General features: G+C 30.8%; 9 protein-coding genes and 1 non-coding gene across 10 annotated transcripts; 6 read left to right on the top strand and 4 right to left on the bottom strand.

Annotated features, from left to right (window-relative positions):
• Nucleotides 1-55: 55 nt before the first annotated feature.
• On the top strand, nt 56-1,242 carry DFA_10583 (uncharacterized protein; the record flags this gene model as incomplete). Its single annotated transcript, XM_004354435.1, has 2 exons — nt 56-386; nt 461-1,242. 2 exons carry the CDS (start codon nt 56-58, stop codon nt 1,240-1,242), a joined length of 1,113 nt encoding a protein of 370 aa, XP_004354487.1.
• Nucleotides 1,243-1,547: 305 nt separating this feature from the next.
• Nucleotides 1,548-1,799, top strand: DFA_10582 (uncharacterized protein; the record flags this gene model as incomplete). The annotated part of the gene is made up of 1 exon (XM_004354434.1): nt 1,548-1,799. The coding sequence occupies one exon, from the start codon at nt 1,548-1,550 to the stop codon at nt 1,797-1,799; it is 252 nt and encodes an 83-aa protein (XP_004354486.1).
• Nucleotides 1,800-1,872: 73 nt separating this feature from the next.
• DFA_10580 (uncharacterized protein) lies at nt 1,873-3,930 on the top strand (the record flags this gene model as incomplete). Its single annotated transcript, XM_004354432.1, has 5 exons — nt 1,873-2,127; nt 2,285-2,329; nt 2,962-3,179; nt 3,524-3,713; nt 3,913-3,930. 5 exons carry the CDS (start codon nt 1,873-1,875, stop codon nt 3,928-3,930), a joined length of 726 nt encoding a protein of 241 aa, XP_004354484.1.
• DFA_10581 lies at nt 2,366-2,438 on the bottom strand. Its single transcript has one exon. It is a non-coding gene; the product is annotated as a tRNA-Thr (tRNA).
• Nucleotides 3,931-4,232: 302 nt separating the features above from the next.
• DFA_10579 (uncharacterized protein) lies at nt 4,233-4,440 on the top strand (the record flags this gene model as incomplete). Its single annotated transcript, XM_004354430.1, has 2 exons — nt 4,233-4,239; nt 4,331-4,440. The coding sequence occupies 2 exons, from the start codon at nt 4,233-4,235 to the stop codon at nt 4,438-4,440; spliced, it is 117 nt and encodes a 38-aa protein (XP_004354482.1).
• Nucleotides 4,441-4,646: 206 nt separating this feature from the next.
• Nucleotides 4,647-5,906, top strand: DFA_10578 (uncharacterized protein; the record flags this gene model as incomplete). The annotated part of the gene is made up of 3 exons (XM_004354428.1): nt 4,647-5,390; nt 5,544-5,652; nt 5,872-5,906. 3 exons carry the CDS (start codon nt 4,647-4,649, stop codon nt 5,904-5,906), a joined length of 888 nt encoding a protein of 295 aa, XP_004354479.1.
• A 100-nt stretch (nt 5,907-6,006) lies between these two features.
• Nucleotides 6,007-7,469, bottom strand: DFA_10577 (uncharacterized protein; the record flags this gene model as incomplete). The annotated part of the gene is made up of 7 exons (XM_004366057.1): nt 6,007-6,056; nt 6,384-6,443; nt 6,509-6,571; nt 6,620-6,893; nt 6,931-6,998; nt 7,076-7,207; nt 7,340-7,469. The coding sequence occupies 7 exons, from the start codon at nt 7,467-7,469 to the stop codon at nt 6,007-6,009; spliced, it is 777 nt and encodes a 258-aa protein (XP_004366114.1).
• A 496-nt stretch (nt 7,470-7,965) lies between these two features.
• DFA_10576 (RasGTPase-activating protein) lies at nt 7,966-13,507 on the bottom strand (the record flags this gene model as incomplete). The annotated part of the gene is made up of 6 exons (XM_004354424.1): nt 7,966-10,124; nt 10,190-10,398; nt 10,762-10,795; nt 10,882-11,797; nt 11,896-12,199; nt 12,288-13,507. 6 exons carry the CDS (start codon nt 13,505-13,507, stop codon nt 7,966-7,968), a joined length of 4,842 nt encoding a protein of 1,613 aa, XP_004354476.1.
• Nucleotides 13,508-13,700: 193 nt separating this feature from the next.
• Nucleotides 13,701-15,266, top strand: DFA_10575 (uncharacterized protein; the record flags this gene model as incomplete). Its single annotated transcript, XM_004354423.1, has 2 exons — nt 13,701-13,722; nt 14,836-15,266. 2 exons carry the CDS (start codon nt 13,701-13,703, stop codon nt 15,264-15,266), a joined length of 453 nt encoding a protein of 150 aa, XP_004354475.1.
• Nucleotides 15,267-15,470: 204 nt separating this feature from the next.
• Nucleotides 15,471-17,494, bottom strand: gacY (RhoGAP domain-containing protein; the record flags this gene model as incomplete). Its single annotated transcript, XM_004354422.1, has 4 exons — nt 15,471-15,751; nt 15,827-16,030; nt 16,114-16,265; nt 16,587-17,494. The coding sequence occupies 4 exons, from the start codon at nt 17,492-17,494 to the stop codon at nt 15,471-15,473; spliced, it is 1,545 nt and encodes a 514-aa protein (XP_004354474.1).
• Between the last annotated feature and the right edge of the window lie 792 nt (nt 17,495-18,286).

Genomic DNA, 18,286 nt, shown 5'->3' with positions numbered 1-18,286 from the left:
AAAATGTAGATATGTAAAAAAAACGATCAAGACGAGTAATCATTTACTTTTCAGAATGGAATCTTTATCTTTACCATTATTTGCACAAACAGGAAGAGATGTAACAATTAAAGATATATCATTTGATTCAACAAATCAATTATCATTCTTGTATGATATTGATAGTTTAGAAGAAAGCAATCCAAACAAGAGTTGGTTCATTCACAATGACATTGTAAAACAAAGATTTACACTCTTTACTATAGATCAATCAATAGAATCAACAGATCAATCAATAGATTATAGTCAATCAATTACAAATGAATCAATCAATGATAAAGATACTTTATTTACAATAATCAATACAGATATTGATCAATATTATTATAATATATTAAAATTAAATGGTAAAAAAAAATATATTTATAAAAATTAATACAAAAAAGTATACTAATATACTCTTTTTTCTATATATATTTAGAAAAAAAATTAAATTTAAAAAAGACTATTGGATTTAAATGTATTGATGGAGCAAAAAGATCAACATTTATATTAAATTGTAATTATATAACAATGATTCAACAAATTGAAAGAGAAATTCAAGTATCTCTTTATTCTTTGGAAAGTAATAATGATAAAATGTTGGCTATTTGTAGATTTACAAGAATATTAAATGAAGAATATTTATTGGTCTATCCTCATTTAAAATCAAATCAACTGATTCTACATACTTATTTGCGAGGTAGAAATTTGATTTCCATTCGACCATTAAAAGATAATAATAATAATAATAATAATAATAATAATAATAATAATAATAATAATAATAATGATGATGAATCATTACCATTGGCAAATGAAATTGGACAAGTATTTCCATTTTCTTGCAAAGTCTATCAAGTATTGGTTGATGATGAGTATTTAATCATTTATACTGAAAATTCAATTATCGTTCAATCTCTCGGTTCACAAGACAAGTGGTCACTTGATTTCTCTCTAGATCCAATAAAGATTAAAGGATTTGTAAAGAGATTAGGATCTATTCTAGTTCATTATGTCATTAATCAAGAAGAGGATGAAAACACAGTAGTTGCAATGATGGATTTCTATTGTATCAAAACTGGTACCTATCTAAAGACATCAATCGATCAAATTAAATCAAATGATGATATTCCAATTTCTATAGATTCAAATTTAATTGGTAATCAACTTTATTTATATTATCCTACATCTAAAAGATTCCTTTTAATTAATTATAAATAAATTAGAAAAAAAATTTAAAAAAAAAACGAAAAAAGAGATCAATGTTTTCGTTGTTGATCAAATTTGGTAGTTGTTATCTATTCCTCCTCTCTCAGAGTATGTATCTCTCATTGGTACAAACAATTGCATATTTTAACTCTTTTATATATAGATTGAACATTATGATGATGATGATGATGTTTGATATTTAGGCCTCATCTCTGTAACCTTTTGAATCTATGGTCAAACCTCCTTTATCGAGACGAGGTGATCGTCTGGTTTTAGATTATAACCGTGGTGTCTATGATGTAGTTGCAGAGAAGAGAATGGCTGGTAACACTCACCTCATCAGACAATACAGTGATGCTTATGTGGACACTATCTATTTAACAGTGGACCCTTCGACAAGGTCGCTGTTCTGTTTAACCTACAACTTGTCACGTACTGGTAAACGTGCCGCAGAGTCTATCGATGTTGGTGCCAAAGTTGCTTCAATCGGTGCTATCCAACATGTCGAATCGGAAATCATTGAAGCACTCAAAAAAAAGATCAAAACTGGTTCACGTTTTAGAACATAGTTATGCACCTGCCGGTTTTACATTGGCCAAACTTAAAGGTCGTGATCAAACCATCGTCAACACATTCATCTCTATGGCCGACAAGTGTAATTTCGATCTCTACCTAGCTGTCGTACATATCAAAGAAGAGGGTATGTTGTATCAAGACAGAGCTAGAGCTACCGATATCCCAAAGACTGGTTTTGGAGAAGCTGGTAAACAATCGTACGATGAACCATACTACAAGGTCAAGTTGGATAGTATCACAGCGTTGGTTAAAAAGCTTGGAGGTGACTTTAACCCAAAGGTTGAAACTGGTGAATTATTCCCCAAAGGTTCGCTTGGTACTGTAATGAGAATGGACCTTTTTTACAAAATCCCAATTCTCACGCACCTACAAACGAGCAACAGCTCTCATCATTCATTATTATTACATTTTATATAACACTATACAATCTATAAGACTAACCATAGTTTATATAAGATCTTGATTATTACTATCCTAGTACTATCTATATCGTAGGGCCCTCGACAAGATAGAGCATAGTTTAGTAAAGTACATACTGGCAACAAACTGGCAACAAAGATGGCCCAAAGGAGATTCGAACTCCTGACCTTCGGTTTACAAGACCGACGCTCTGCCGCTAGAGCTATTGGGCCTTGAATTTGCGGTTTTTTGCCCTGTTTTGACCCTAATTTAACCCTAGGGGCATGGTTTTCACTATGGAGGAGCGAAAAGATCAACGCAAAAGGTCATATAATCACTTTTTGATGCATTATCTCAATATCCTTCGGTTTACAAGACCGACGCTATGCCGCTAGAGCTATTGGGCCTTGAATTTGCGGTTTTTTGCCCTGTTTTGACCCTAATTTTTTCTTGGCCAAAAATTCCCCCGATGGAATCATGAATAGAAGTTTGGTTCATTTGGCTACTATTTTAATAGGAGCCTCCTCAATTTCAATTTTTTTTAAATTGTACATTCAAATATCAACCCTGTTCATTTGAATGTCTCAGTACGGAGACTTGTGATGGCGATCCCCACTTCCGCGCCGTTGCATAATTAATTAAATTTTTTCAGTGCACAGATTTCCAATTTAAGTATATTAAGTCCCTCAATTTTGATCGGTATTTATCATTATTCAATATTAAATAAAGCTTTGTTTGATTATTTGTTTATTGTAGGATGAGAAAAAGTATCAAAAAGAAAATGAGAGATTAGAAGGAAACGACATGATGACAACACCAACACCAACAAATATCATGATAAATAATAATATTAACGTCAACAAAAGTAAGAAAATAGATTTCATCCTTTCCTACAACCCTGCTACCTACACTTTAAAATCCTGCAAATGGAGTCATGAAGTTTGGATGGAAAAGATAAACAAGAAGAAAAGATAGTTTTTGATAATCAATAGATCTAAATCTTAGGTACTTTCAGATAGAACTTGAAAAAAGGTCGACATATAATTTGGTGAGTGGGTGGCTAAGAGCAGAACAAAGTATTTAGTTTACAAATATCAAAGACAAAAGATATTCAATCATGTTGTGAGGAAGAGATAAACAATATTGATTGATGTGAGAATAATATGAGAAAAAAGGAAAGGATATTGTAAAGTTAACGAGGTGGTGTCTGCAGCTATGATATACTATCTAGTATATTCATTTATAATTGATAATGACGTTTGTTATTTTTATTCATTGATTGACTTTTAGCCTAACAATTTATATATCTTTCAAATAGTTTATACTTATGCTCAACCTCATCTCAACACCAAACTGAATATCCTATTCACCATAGTACACCAACATGTTGTAATATCTATTGCAATGATTTGTCAAGGTTCAAAACCAAACTTTCATATCACCAACACAACATCCTCCTCTTACCTGCAATCATTGATTCACCTGTTGGCACATTGGATAGGTTGGATGTATGAATTTTGGATAGCATGACCAGAGACTGATGGAAGTTGGGATAGATTCTCTAAAGAAAATAAAATTGGAAAGAAGAAGAGAGATGGAATTGAAAGAGAGAAATGTTAGTACTATACATAGATGGATTGTAGAGTGTTGGATGGATGACAATGATTTTGTCGACAACATACTGAATAACATATTATTTAATTATAGGTAAATAGATTGATTTGAATAATATTTTTTGATAAACTGACTACTACTTTATAGTTTTAAAGCAACCATTATTACTCTAAAAATCAAATCAAAAATCCAAAACCATATTAAATATTCCTATTTTAGAATTGGGTATTAGGTAATCATTTTAGAATAATACTTGGGATTTTAGATTGATTTTAAAAATTGGCTTTAGAACATTTAGAAACTATAAATACTCTACTTTTTACTTTCTTTTAAATTCATCAATTCAACTAAAGTATACAAATAATATTATTACTATTAAAAAAAAAAAACATTTTATTCTTTTCAATTCTAATATGATTGGTATGTATACAATGAACAAGTACGATTATATAATTAATATATTTACATTTATTAACCTTTTCTCATTTCTTTTCTCTTTTCATTTCTTTAGAAAACCCATCACCAACTTGCGATAATGATGGATCCAATCAAAATGTGACCATGGAAAGTTGTTCAGATGCTCCTCAGGCACCACCAGGTCCATTTGCCAACAGAACTTGAATGTGATTGCAAAAAACAAAAGGCACAATGTCAAGTCTGCAAGTAAGATCTTTGATTATATTAAATAATTAATAATTAAAATCACTTTATTACTTTTACTAAGCTTTTTTTTTTTTTTTTTTTCTCTCTACAGATTAGTATATCAATTCAACAGAAGAGTTGATACTCTACACAAATCTCTCGTTATTGATAGTTCTCGTCGTGATATGCACTCCAAGATTGGAGATCATGAGATCGATGTTGTTGATCTAAACAACATTCGAGAAAAGGAGAAGGGGCTTTGCGCTGTCTCTAGTGCCTACATGGTAGACGAACCACTCTCTGACTGCCAGTCCAGCTTGGACCGTTTTCGCGACAGCACAAATTACCTACAGGATAACATCCGTCTGGTATGTCGCGAATTCAACACCAATGTCAAGTGGTCCACTAACCTACTTAGATCAATTGGTTTCGAAAGTGAATTCAACCAGTCTCTAGCCGACCCCTCTTTTGACGAACTCAAAGAATTGTTTATCTCCAACAAGGTGGAGAGTTATCTCAATACGCGTTTGAGACGTGCCAAGGAAAATAATGACAAACGTAATGGTCTACGAACAAGAGATCTGGACAATCCAATGGGATTTGACATTACCGTACCCTTTCTCACTCGTCTCTGGCTCTTTTTAAAGGCAAGATGTTACTATTCTGGCATCGATTTTGAATACACGCCTCATGTGATTATCGATAAAGTATCCAAAGTCATCAAGCCCCAACCTGTCCAACCAATGGCCGAGTCTCAACCAGTGGCCAAGATCCAAGCCATCAACTATGATGACCTCCTTGACGAAGAGATATCTGACGACCAAGACCTCTCTGACCTCTCTGATGACGAGGACCTTTCTGACCACGCCGCCGCCAATCGATCTACCTCTAATGGTCAATCCACCTCCAACGGTCAATCCAAGGATGAGGTAATCACCAGAGTGAAATCCCCAAATCCTTACAAGCTGTCAATTGAACGACTTGATCCCACACTGGGATATCTTCAATCCAACACGGTTCTCATTCTATATTGCTTCCAATCAGGTGTGACCACCAGTTACCACAAGAACAATTTGGTCAAGCAACAACTCAAAGCTGCCCAAGACCACTTGGATTCATTGCTCAAGCAACCGTTGGACTCGCAAGATCCGTTGGAGATTAAAAGATTGCAAGATATTGTTACCAGACTTGGTAAATATCGTGGTTTTTTTGGTAATTGGTCCAAGATGAAGCTCTCGTACTTTTTGGCTTGTGACAAGTTGGCCCAGGAGAATCGACACAGTGAAATTGTTTCATTTGAATGTTATCAATCTCAAGTTTCATCTGAGCATTTTGACCAACTTGACAAGCAGAGATTGGATTGGTTGGAAACCGTGAGACACCTCTCTCGACCCATTCTTTATCCACTAGAAAGAATGTTGGAGCTTAGAGAGGAGCGTTATTAAGATAAGAAGCATCTGCTTCCACTCGTCGAACAACCCAAACCAGTGGTACTTGGAAAAGATCTATGGCCTGAATTGTATTCCACCAAACCATTACCAAAGTTCAACCCACAGGACTTGTATGACTCTCTTCCAGCAAGCATTCGCAATGAACTATTTTCAAATGATGATGATGAAATGACTGATGTTTAAGTTCATTTCAACTTGTAAATCTACTACTTTCACCTTTAATTTTTTTAAATTAATAATTGTTTTAATAAAATGTTAAATAAAAATCACAAAAAAATATAATTTGTTTGTGGCGACCACAATTATCATAAACAGGTGATTTCTATACCCTCCAACTTTTCAATTGAAATAAATAAAACCAGAATAAATATTTATTTATTTATTTAAAAATTTCAATTTTTTTTTTTTTTTTTGTTGGAAATTAAAACAATAAAACTATGATAATTAAAGCAATTATAAATGTAATGGTACAAGATAAAGAAGAAGAAGAAGAAGAAGAGGTGATTGCCAAAGTTTGTTGTGGTTTCAAAACTAAATATGGAAAAAAAATAAAATTAATATTAATATTTTGAAATATTTTTTTATTTTTTTCATACCTTTTAAAATAGTAGTATTCAATGTAATTGTTTGTTGATCAATTGAATCTGGAAGTGATGTAACTTTTTAACGAATAGTATATTGAGAGATCAATGTTTCTTTGGTCAAACCAACAAAACATGGTTTTGGAGTTGTATCTTGTTGACAATAGATTGTATCATTGACAAGGACAGTGTAGAATGTTTGACTGTTGTTGTTTTGTCGTGAAGCATATTCAATGACAAATTGAGAATTATCATATTGATATGCTTTTAGGCCGGTGATGTTGACATTATTGGGTGTAAAATTGAAATAGGATGAATATAATGTTTTATATCCATTGATACCAAATACTTTGACCATGTAAAATGTGTTGGGTTGGAGTTGAACATTGGATCTATTACACTTTTCATGTGAAAGAGGTCATATAATCATCTCCTACAACATCAACCAATTCCAATAAAGCTGATCTTGATCCAATACCAACAACTCTAACATTAAATTTTAATTCTTTACAAATAGAAAAAAAGAAAAAGATAGAATAGTTATTAATAAAATTATTCTTTTTGATATTTAAATTTACAAACCTTGATAAATATGAAAATTTAAACCAAGAGGTAGTTTTCGAGATAGGAAACCATCACAATCAGCAACTAAATTAAACTTTCGAGTATAGTTACTGAAACCTGCCAACGTATGATCAATGAAGACTGGTAGTACTAGTATTTGAAACAACTCGTTTATCATCAATATATAAATCATAGGATGTCAATATTGGATTTCCTATTAAATGTATAATAAATATATATTAATATTAATATATATGAGAATTATAATATATTATATCATACCTCCTTTAATTGACCAACTAGCATAGACTGTAGATAAATTGATTCTTTCTATTTTTATAGAAAGCTCGGGAACAACCGGTTCTGCCAAAGTTGTTATCCAAAGATGAGAATAATCAGTGTCATTGGACATTTGGTGACCAAATAATAGGAATAAGACCAATACATCTTAATGTGTTGTTTGTTGTGGCCACTGGTGTGCAGTCAATCTTTTCATCTGCATAATAATCTTTTACCAATGGTATTATGATTCCCCCACCTAAACAATTTGTAGAGTATGAAACATACGCTGAACAAACTCCAATCACTACCTTTGTCACTTTGGTTTTATCCATAGAAGACATTGATTCAATCACAAACAGTGAAAGTATTACAAATATTATTATTATTACTTGTTGACAATTATTATTATAAATCATTATCTTTGCTTATTATGTTGTAACAAAAATAAAGTTGTCCTTTTATAGTTTTCCAAGAGGGGAAGTTTGTATTATTTCTCTCTCGGTACCGATATATATATATATATACCTACTTAAAAATAATTGTGATGGGGAAGAGATAAAAATAATGAAATATGTCGTAATCTCTGGAAAAAAAATTTCTTTTTTTTTTTTATTTTATTTATTTCTTTAAATAAAAGTTTTATTTAATAAAAATAATAATAAATTAATATTTAATTTAAAGAAATCAGTTTCATAATCCAATTGATGGTTGGCTTGTAATTCCAAAAGTTCGTCTAGATGTAATTTAATTTCCGATACAGATGTAGTACGATAGATGAGGGTAACATCATAGATGCCAGGGGAAGCCGAACAAAAGCTAAAGTAGATATTTGAACGACGGTCTTCTGGTACCTCACTCTCGAGGATGATACCGTCCTTTTCCAATTGTGAATAGCTAAACTTGAATGGACCACGTTTCTTTAGCTTTTCGCCCGACTTGTCCTTGCTCTTTTTGTCGCTCTTGTCTTTTTTGTTTTTCTTGTCGTTGGCGGGTCCACAGTTTTCACGTACATTGACCAAGTACTTTTCATAAGAATCGAGTTGTTGTTGCAAAAATTGATTGTGATCCATGATTGCTTGACGTACTTGGCGTAGTTTGTCGAGTTCAACACCTGTACGACCAATGTGAGATTCATAGTTTAACATTTCTGCGACAATATCTTTACGCAGTTGAGAGTAATTGTCCTCTTCAGAGAGGTAGCCTTCAGATGATAGTTTTTTAAAGTTGAACAATATCTTTTTGATAGAATCTACAATATCTTGATTCTTGTTGGTGGCAGCATGTTTGGCAACTTCGGCAAGTGTAGCTCCCATATTGTCTCCCATAGATCCACTATCCTTGTGTGATGCAAGACTACGAAGAACTGTAAACAAGAGATATTTGGTCTCATTATACATTTGTTCGGGTTTGATACTGAGTGACTCGTTGAGTTCGAAGCGATTGGCAAGTTTGAGTTCGACATTTGCATTTTCTGTTCGTGGTAATTGAGCAGGTGCGGGACCTAGATCAGCCAAGATGATACGTAATGGGTCAACGGGATCTGGAGCCAAAGTGTGGATATGCTGCTCGAGCAGACTATGGATAAAGTACATTTCATTGAGTGTAATGTTGATTGAAATCGAATCACCAACACGTCCCAGAGCAATATACTTGTCAAGTGACAAGTGATCATTGAGATTGTCGACATTGGTGAGTTGTTCCAAAAAGTCATTGAGACGTTCCTTGTTGCGATCGAGGAATGTGTTGAGTGGAGCCATGAAAAACTCCTTGACACCACCAAATTCTATATTGTTGGCAAGGTTTTGCATCATCTTTGCTGGATAGGTCAAATTCTTTTTCGTATTGTTTGAGAGCTTGGCATCGACCAACATGAAAGCTTGTGGTGATACTACAGCAGGGTTAATGTAACGAAGTAGGAAAAAACCACCAATCAAACCACAGGTTTGAGCTCGAGTCGCTTGTGGGAATTTGGTCTTTACCAATTCTCGAATCTGACGACAAATCCAACGAATACCATAGGGAACCGAGTCGATCGATCCGATAATCGATTCTATAAAAGTGTCACCAATCTCTATCAACTTTTGAACACGAGGTTGTAAAATACCTTGTACCTCGGGGTTGCTAGCACACTCTTCGGGTGGCACTTTACGTTTGAGGGTAGAGATTTTACCAGTCTTGGTTTCATACTCGTTGATATAGTTTTCATAGACTGTCGATGGGTTAATCTCTAGATTGAGATCCTTGTGATTGGTGATGAGCTCGAGTGGCTTTGTAAGTGACTGTTTGAGGTATTGTTGTCCTGGACCACGACGTGTATACGTAGTCATCATACGTGTCAGAGCAGTATTGGCACGAAGTAAACTACCAATACTAGTTGCCTCTTTAAACTCTTCCATCAACACCTTTTGAAACATTGACAATAAAAGATGTTCTTCATTCTCTTCGTATTGATTACCATAAAGTGTAAACATGACTGTTTGTAAAAGATTATCAATCTCTCCAACCTTTACCAATTTAGCCAAACTTGCCATATAGGCTGTATTGTTTTGCAGTAAATAAAACAATTGACCATAATGTTCTCTTGCCGATGTATCTTTAATTGTAATCGTACGATTTTGTAACTCTAAAATATCACCACTTGATCTCATTACTTCATCCAATGTAATTCTATTCTTGATCAACAATGCAATCTTTTTATCTAAATTTCTAATATCTCTTTCCAATGTAAAATTCTTTTTACTTGATAATGATATTTCTCTTTTTAATTCAAATAATGATTTTTGATCTTATAAAAAAGTAAAAAGTAAATAAATAAAGTAAAGAAATGGAATATATATATATATTACATACTCTTTGCAAGTAAATCACTTTTAATATGATCTTGTTTTCCAATAACATCTAATAAATTGACACTCATGATTCTAGAGTTTGATCCATGTGTTGGTAATGTTGGTTGACCATTGTTATTGTCGACACCATAGTTTCTTTGTGTTGTACTACTTGTTGAAGTAGTAGATGTTGTTGAACTAGTACTAGTTGAACTCGGTGATGATGTATTCCTATTCATTATACAAAAAAAACTTTATGATATTACAATATATAGAAAAAGAAAAAGAAGAAGAAAAAGAAGAAACTACTATAATACAAAAAAAAAAAAAGGGGGAAATAAATGAATAAATGAATGAATCTATATAGTACTGTTAAAAACACAGACTTGTGTTATATATATATATCTCAATGAACTTTGATTATATATAATATATGTATAAGTATAGGTATATAATAAAAACTACTAGAGCTCTCCTATCTGATGAAGAGTGTGGGAAAAGAAAAAAAAAAAAAAAAAAAAAAAAAAGGGGTAGTTGGAGAAGATTTTTTTATTTTATTTTTTCAAAATTTTTTTTTTTTGACGTTTTTTGCACGATCCAGATTCAGCGGTTCCATTCTCCTCTCTTGCTACAAAAAAAAAGATATTTTTCTATCTTTTCTATCTATTTTTTTTTAATTTGTTAATTGTCTTTTAACAAGATTATAATAAATACCATTTTCATTTTGAATTAATTCATGATGAGTACCACGTTCTTCAATTCTACCTTGATTAATGACAAGTACAGTGTTGGCATTGACAACAGTCGATAGACGATGAGCTATAATTAATACTGTTCTATTGGTCATTAATCTATCTATAGCTTCTTTGACTAGATGTTCTGATTCCGCATCAAGGCTGCTAGTTGCTTCATCGGCTAATAATATTTTTGGATTTAAGAGTAGTGCTCTGGCAATGGTGATTCTTTGTTTTTGACCACCTGATAATCTAACACCACGTTCTCCAACCATCGTATCATACCCAGTATCAAATTGTGTAATAAATTGATGTGCATTTGCTTTGGTTGCTGCATCTATAATCTCTTGCATCGTTGCACTCTCCGATCCAAATGCTATATTCTCCCTGATCGTTCCAGCAAATAATAAAGGTTCTTGACTAACATAACCAAGTATTGAACGGTACCAACTTGGATCCAACTTTTTAATATCAACTCCATCCAATGTAATTGATCCATTATCGGTATCATAGAATCTTTCAATAAGAGCTACAATCGTTGATTTACCACCACCACTACCACCAACCAATGCAGTCATTGTACCTGGTTGCAATGTCAATGTAATATCGTGTAATACCTGAGCTGCTCTAGTGGGATAGGTAAAATTGACATTCTTTAGCTCAATCACACCCACTGCATTTTCTATTCTCTCTCCTCCTTTGATTGGTATAGTTGGTATCTTGTCCATCAATTCAAAGATACGATCAGATGCTCCAATAGCTTGCATAAAATCTGTAAACAATGATGAAAGGAATGCCAAACTCATTGCCACTGTCAATGTATATAATAAAAATGTTGTCAATTGTCCTGTTGTTGTTTTACCATTTAATACTTGTTGTGCTCCAATATATACAATCTAAAAAATAAAAGAGAGAGAGAGAGAAAATTAAAATTAATAAAAAAATAATATAATATATTTATATTTTCTTTTTTGTTGTTTTGTTAATATATTACAAGTAAAATAGCAATTTGAGCAATAATTGAAACAACACCAGCAAAAACACCATTTGCTAAAGCCAAAGTTTTACCAATTAAATAACTACCATGAACATCTTTTGAATAAATATTTATAAATTTTTCTTCTCTTGAAAATGCCTTTACAGTTCGAATGTTTGAAATGACTTCTTCACCAGTGGTTGAACTTTTTGCCAATTCATCTTGAAATTGTTTACCAAGTAATCTAACTTTTTTACCATAAAATACTGCTCCAATTGCTAAAATTGGTATTATACTTAACATTACTAATGTTAATTTCCAACTAATGAAAAAAAAAATAAAAATAAAAAAAGTATTAGTTATTTGTTTTGAATTTCTTTTTTTTTTGTTTTTTCTTATTTTTCTCTTACTTTGTAATAAATAATAAAATAATACAACCAATAACTTGAATTGAATATCTAACAGCCATTGAAATATTGATGGTGACAGTGTTTTGTAAAACTTGAGTATCGGAAGCCAAACGATTAACTAGTTCACCAGTTCTACTTTGATCGAAAAAAGCAATATCTTGTTTAACAATGGCAGCAAAGAGTTCACGACGCATACGAGCAACAAACTTTTGACCTGCCAAATAAAATAACCATGATCTTACAAGAGTGGCAATACCACCAAGTATGAAAATGATTAGCAGTGAAATGGTTGAATTGTTTAGTGTTGCCATACTACGTGTAGTCGATACAACTTCAACAATTTGTCCAAAAAAGGCAGGGATTGCCAATGAAGAGATGGACGATATGATGAGTGCTACCATGGCTGCCAAAATAAGTGGTAATTCTGGTTTGGACAATGAAGCTAGACGTTTGGCATTGGAATTTTTAATTTCAGTCGATCTTTTAACCTTGTTGGCAGAGGTTTCTTGTGATTCTGCCAATTTTAATTTACGAGCTTGTTCTATTTGTTCTCTACGGTGTTTACGATATGCCACACGTAGTGTATAAAGATTAAGTACTATAAATAGTATCGTCATACCAATTGCATTGGCAATACAGATTAGAGTCAATTCTCTCTTTTCACTACTCGACGCCAAAGGTGATTGTGGTGGTAATTGTTCGGGTGTATAACTACCCTTTTCCAACATTGGAATGGCAAATGAAGATTTAATCACCAAATAGATTAAACCAATCATTGTAAATATATATGATACCAAATGATATAAAAATCCATCTGTAAATATTGGTATCAACCAAAATATACATGATGTCCAACAAAGCAATAATACATCAAACGATGAAAATAAGAAAAAATAATTCATATCAAATTGTGGTATTATAGTTGAATTTGATGAAGAGGATGATGAATCAGATGAAGTGCTATTATTATTATTATTTGGATTAAGAAAGATGATATGACCACCAGTAAAGAATAAAGTATTTGTTACAATTAGATAACCAACCATTAAAACAATAGTCATAATCTTGATGATGGTTAGAATGGTACGTTGTCTTAAATTATCATCATCATATAATTCCTTTTTATCCAATAATATTGTTCTCGATTGTTCTTTTGTTAATAATAGTGATTCTCCTTCTTCCATATCTTCATCATTTCTATTAATTATTTTATCTTTCATTCTTGAGAGATAAATTATATATATAAAAACTAAACAAACTAACTAACTGATAAGAAGGAAAGAGGTATTTGTGTTTTTATAATATAATATTGTTTTCGTGTACAATGATGATGATGATGATATTAGGTGGTTAGATAATAATTTTTGTTATATTTGTTGTGTGTTACATAAACATGAGGAGGTACCTAATATAATGACACCTATTAAAGTAGAAGGTCGGAGCATCATCTAAAAAGTAAGACATTGATGAAAAGTATGGTGAATCATTGATAGGGCTCACAAATAATAATGACGATTTTTTGATGTCATCGTCGGAATTGCTCGTTTTACAAAAAAAAAAGGTTAATCGGAAATCCGATTTGGTCAAGAAATCGAGAGCTCTCAAATAAATTAATTAATAATTTTTATAAAATTTCTATAATCTTTAAAATCATTTCTATTTATCTATTTATTTACTCTATTATTATTTAAAGCATTTATAATTTTTTGGGGTGAGGGGGTATAGATTCAACACTGTTTTTTTGAATAGATTCATTACTAATAATCAAATGATATATGAGTAAATATATCATCATCATAACTACCATTTTTATATATTTAGGGGGGGGGGGGGGGGGGGTGTTTAAATCACTAGTGTTACTAATAAAGTGGGCGTTGAAAATGATGCGATTTTTGATGGATTTACATTTTTTTTGAATATATTATATGTATTGGTTGGTAGCAACTTACCTAGCCTGGTTTAATGATTTATATGTATGTATTTAAACATACACACCACTATGGAATTTATATATTGTCTCCAATTATCATAATTTCATTTCTTATCTACTATTCTTTTTAATTATTATTATTATTAATTTAATCATCATTATTAACTTTAACCATCATCATTGATTAACCTATTTTACCTAATCAAAACACAAATATTCATCTTATCCCAAGAATCTAATCTAATAATTACCAATTAATTATAGTTTAACCTTTTTTTTTCATACACCTAACAATCCAATATTACACTACTATTTCATTCAAATTAAATACCCTTTTTTTTAATTCATTCCACTATCTAGTCTCTAATCTATATTATACCGACCCCATCATCAATTTAATCATCAAAATTGTTTTTTTTATTGTATTTAATTTCAATTACAAACTTTTTTTTTTTACTTTATCCAAATTCCTCTTTCATCAATCAAATTTAAAAAGACAATAATATTATTTATTTATTTCATAATCAATCAATATTTATTTATTAAAAAAAAAAAGTAAATATTTATTTATAATCCTTTTTATTTAATTTCAAATTTATTAATTTTTTTTTCATTTAGAAATGAGTTTAACAAAAAAAACAATTAATGAACAATTAATTAAAGATTTCCTTGGAAATGAATTATTTCAATCAGTATTAATTTTAGGATTGGATGGTAAAGTTTATGCTTATAATAAATCACCAGAACCAGGAGAGATCGATCAAATTGTCAAAGGATTCAAGAGTATCAAAAAAATGGAATCATTTTCTCTTATTGGTGAAAAATTTATAATCTGTATAAAGGATGAAAAACCAACGTCCAAAGTATACGCTCAAAATGATAGACTTGGTTGTATTGTCATCCAAAGTAAAAAGGCTTTCATCATTGGAATGTTTCCAAAAAAATTAGAAGTACATCCAAGAATTTGTTATCTTGACAATTATTGTAAACAATTTGATGCTCAAGATTATTCTTATTTAAATAATCAAAATATTAAAATTGTCATGTAAAGAAAGAGAAAATAAAGGCAAAATACTACTACTATTTATTTAAATTTTTAATAATAAATTATTATTTTTATTACTATTACACAGATTTGTTTATTATTATTATTATTATTATTATTATTATTATTATTATTATTATTATTATTATTATTATTATTTGATATTATTAATTTTGTTTTTTGTTGTTTGTTTTGTTTTGTTTTGTTATTATTCCATTTGAAATAATTGAGAATAATTTTCAATTAAATAAGTAATTACTTGACTACTAGTATCCAACATGATTGACATTTCATTTTCATCTGGTGCTTTCATCATTGTTGGACCAAACATGAGTCCAAGGTTGTGTGCATGCATCATATTGATTGTGCTATGTTTGGTTACCAATGCTAAAAATTTAATCACTTGATTTACAATTCTTTGATTATAATCTGGTAATTCTAATATTAATTTTTTTAATGATTGTAATCTTTCATAATCATTTGTTATTTCTAAAGAAAAAAAAATAAAAATAAAAAGAATTAATAAATAAATATTATTATTATTATTATTTGTTTTTTACTTACTAAATCTATTAATAAATTCATGATGATATTTAAATGTAAATACTGGTACTTGAAGTTGACGAAGGAATTTTTTAAGTGTACTAGCAACAACATGAACACAACAACCTGTTGGTATATCATATCCATGTTGAAGTAAAGATTTCATTAAAGTTTCAACTTCTGATTGATTTCCTGCTACTCTAAATAATCCTTCAGTTTTTAATGCTTAAAATAAAAAATAAAATATAAATTAATTAATTTCTCTCTCTCTATTTCTATTATTATTTTTTCATTTTTCAATTTCTTACCTGATTCAATTGATAAATATTCTATACATTTTGTAACAAGAAGTGGAACTTTTTTATTTCCACCATCTCTATTATTTTCTCTTGTTATTACAGATTCCAAAGTCATTCCAGATAATGGTTTGTTAATCATTGAACTAACTTCTGGTGGTTGACTAAAACTTCTATTTCTTTTTCCTTTTCCTTTAAATTTTTAAGTGATGAAACAGGTAGTTGTTTGGTAGACCCAAGTTGAAAAGTAATTGGACTGTTTCGATGTGTTGTCAATTCTAATATATAATTTTTGATCAAATCTGATTTATATTTATCCACATTTTCGTGAATGGCTGTTGTTTTTTCTTCTATAAATTGTTTATAAAATTTTGATTTCATTAATGTTCCAGATGATGGATGGAATGGTTCAAGATCTAAAAAAATAAATAGAAAAAAAAAAAGTTAATAAATAGTATGTATTATCTTTTGATTTGTTATTTTACTTGCCCTCTTTTGTAAAAAATTTAGATTTTCTTTGTTTTAATTTCTCTGCTCTAAATTCATCTGGATTATCCAACATTTTCTTGTATTCTGAAGAGATTGCCTCTTTGAATTGATTGGCACGATCATTTTGTTTGACAGTGACTGGTGAAGATGCTCCTTGATTATAAACCAAGTGAGAGTTATGATTATTGTTGTTGATTGGAGATAATACAGGTGAAGTGGTTGATGATGGTGGAGTAGAGGGAGGAGTGAGATTATTGATTAGACTAGTCATACTACCAGTACTACTAGTAGTGACGGTTACTGATACTTTGGATGGTGTACGATTGAGTGCAGTGGTTGTTGTGAGTCCTTTGATTGGTTGTGATTCTACACCTGGATGTATAATGGTACTCTCGGAACGTTCGTGACGTGTAGGAGAAGGTGCATATCCGCTGACAGAGTGACTATAATTTCTACCAATTGGCGGTGATGACTTTACAATTGCAATTTCTTCTTCTTCCATACTTTCACTACCTGCGTCATCTGTATCGTCTGTATCATCTGTATAATCATCTTCTCCTCCTCTGTCGCCATAGTATAAAGAGTATTCTTCAGAGTCTACATCTTTAATGACGACTTCACCATCAAATTCATAGTCTCCCAATGCATCCTTTAATTGTTCAAATGAAGTCTTTACTTGTTCATTGTTACTATACTTTTGCATTGCAGGGTTAATTGGTTTGACACCTTTTGCAATGACTGGTGGTGACAATGGAGATAATGGTGATTGCATATTTGGTGTAGCCGATGCACTTGATGGGTCTCCTCCACTCAAAGCATTGATTGGTGGAGATGATGATGACCTCTGATGTTTTATACCCAATGATAAATGATTCATTTGATTCTTTATATTATTTGATGTCATTTATGAAAATGATATCTAGCTAGATAGATTCTTCTTATTTGACCTATTTAAATCTTTTAATAAATAATATTATAAACAATAAAAAGTAGTAGTAGTAGTAGTAGAAGTAGTAGTAGTTACTACTAGTATGTATATTATGTGTGTGTGTGTGGTGTAGGTTAAAAGAAGAAGAAGAAAAACAACACAGATATTTCGGTTGATAGATGTTATATGAAATGAATAGAGAGAATAATAGGTAATGTTAATAAACTGTGAACAAAAATGTTAAAAAGAGTATATATGTGAAAAAAGATTATTTAAAACTTGGGAATGAAGACACACAAACAAACAAAAGACAAACTTTGCTATGAAGAAGTGCCAATAATAAAAAAAAAAAGTAAAATTCAAGTAAAGTAGGTTTTTAATCGAGATGTTTAGTATTTTTCAAACTATAGTTTATTCATAAAAACTTCATTGCACCTCATATTAATATTATATATTAGTAATAGTATACTAGTATTTGTTTGTTAGAGAAGAGTTTTATTAGAAAATAAAAAAAAAAAAAAAAAAACCCCCAAAACCAAAAGAAGGTTTGTAAATCGAACTCAATGATGAGAGACTACCTTTCTTTATTTAGGCCTTGTCTCTTTCAAAATAAATAAAAGTAAAAGTATTATTATGTATAAAAATTCCCCTCCTCTTTTTTTTTATCGAGCTCAAAAAAAAAAAAAAAATTAAAGTGTATAAACGTAACGGTATTGTGGAGTCGGGTCACTTCATCTACTTGACTTTAAAGTTTTCAAGAAGCATATT

The sequence above is a fragment of the Cavenderia fasciculata genome, assembly GCF_000203815.1.
Source record: "Cavenderia fasciculata unplaced genomic scaffold Scf_EU5ZYIE02H8LDV-5, whole genome shotgun sequence".
Lineage (NCBI taxonomy): Eukaryota > Evosea > Eumycetozoa > Acytosteliales > Cavenderiaceae > Cavenderia > Cavenderia fasciculata.
This window is presented reverse-complemented; position numbering and strand designations above follow the sequence as displayed.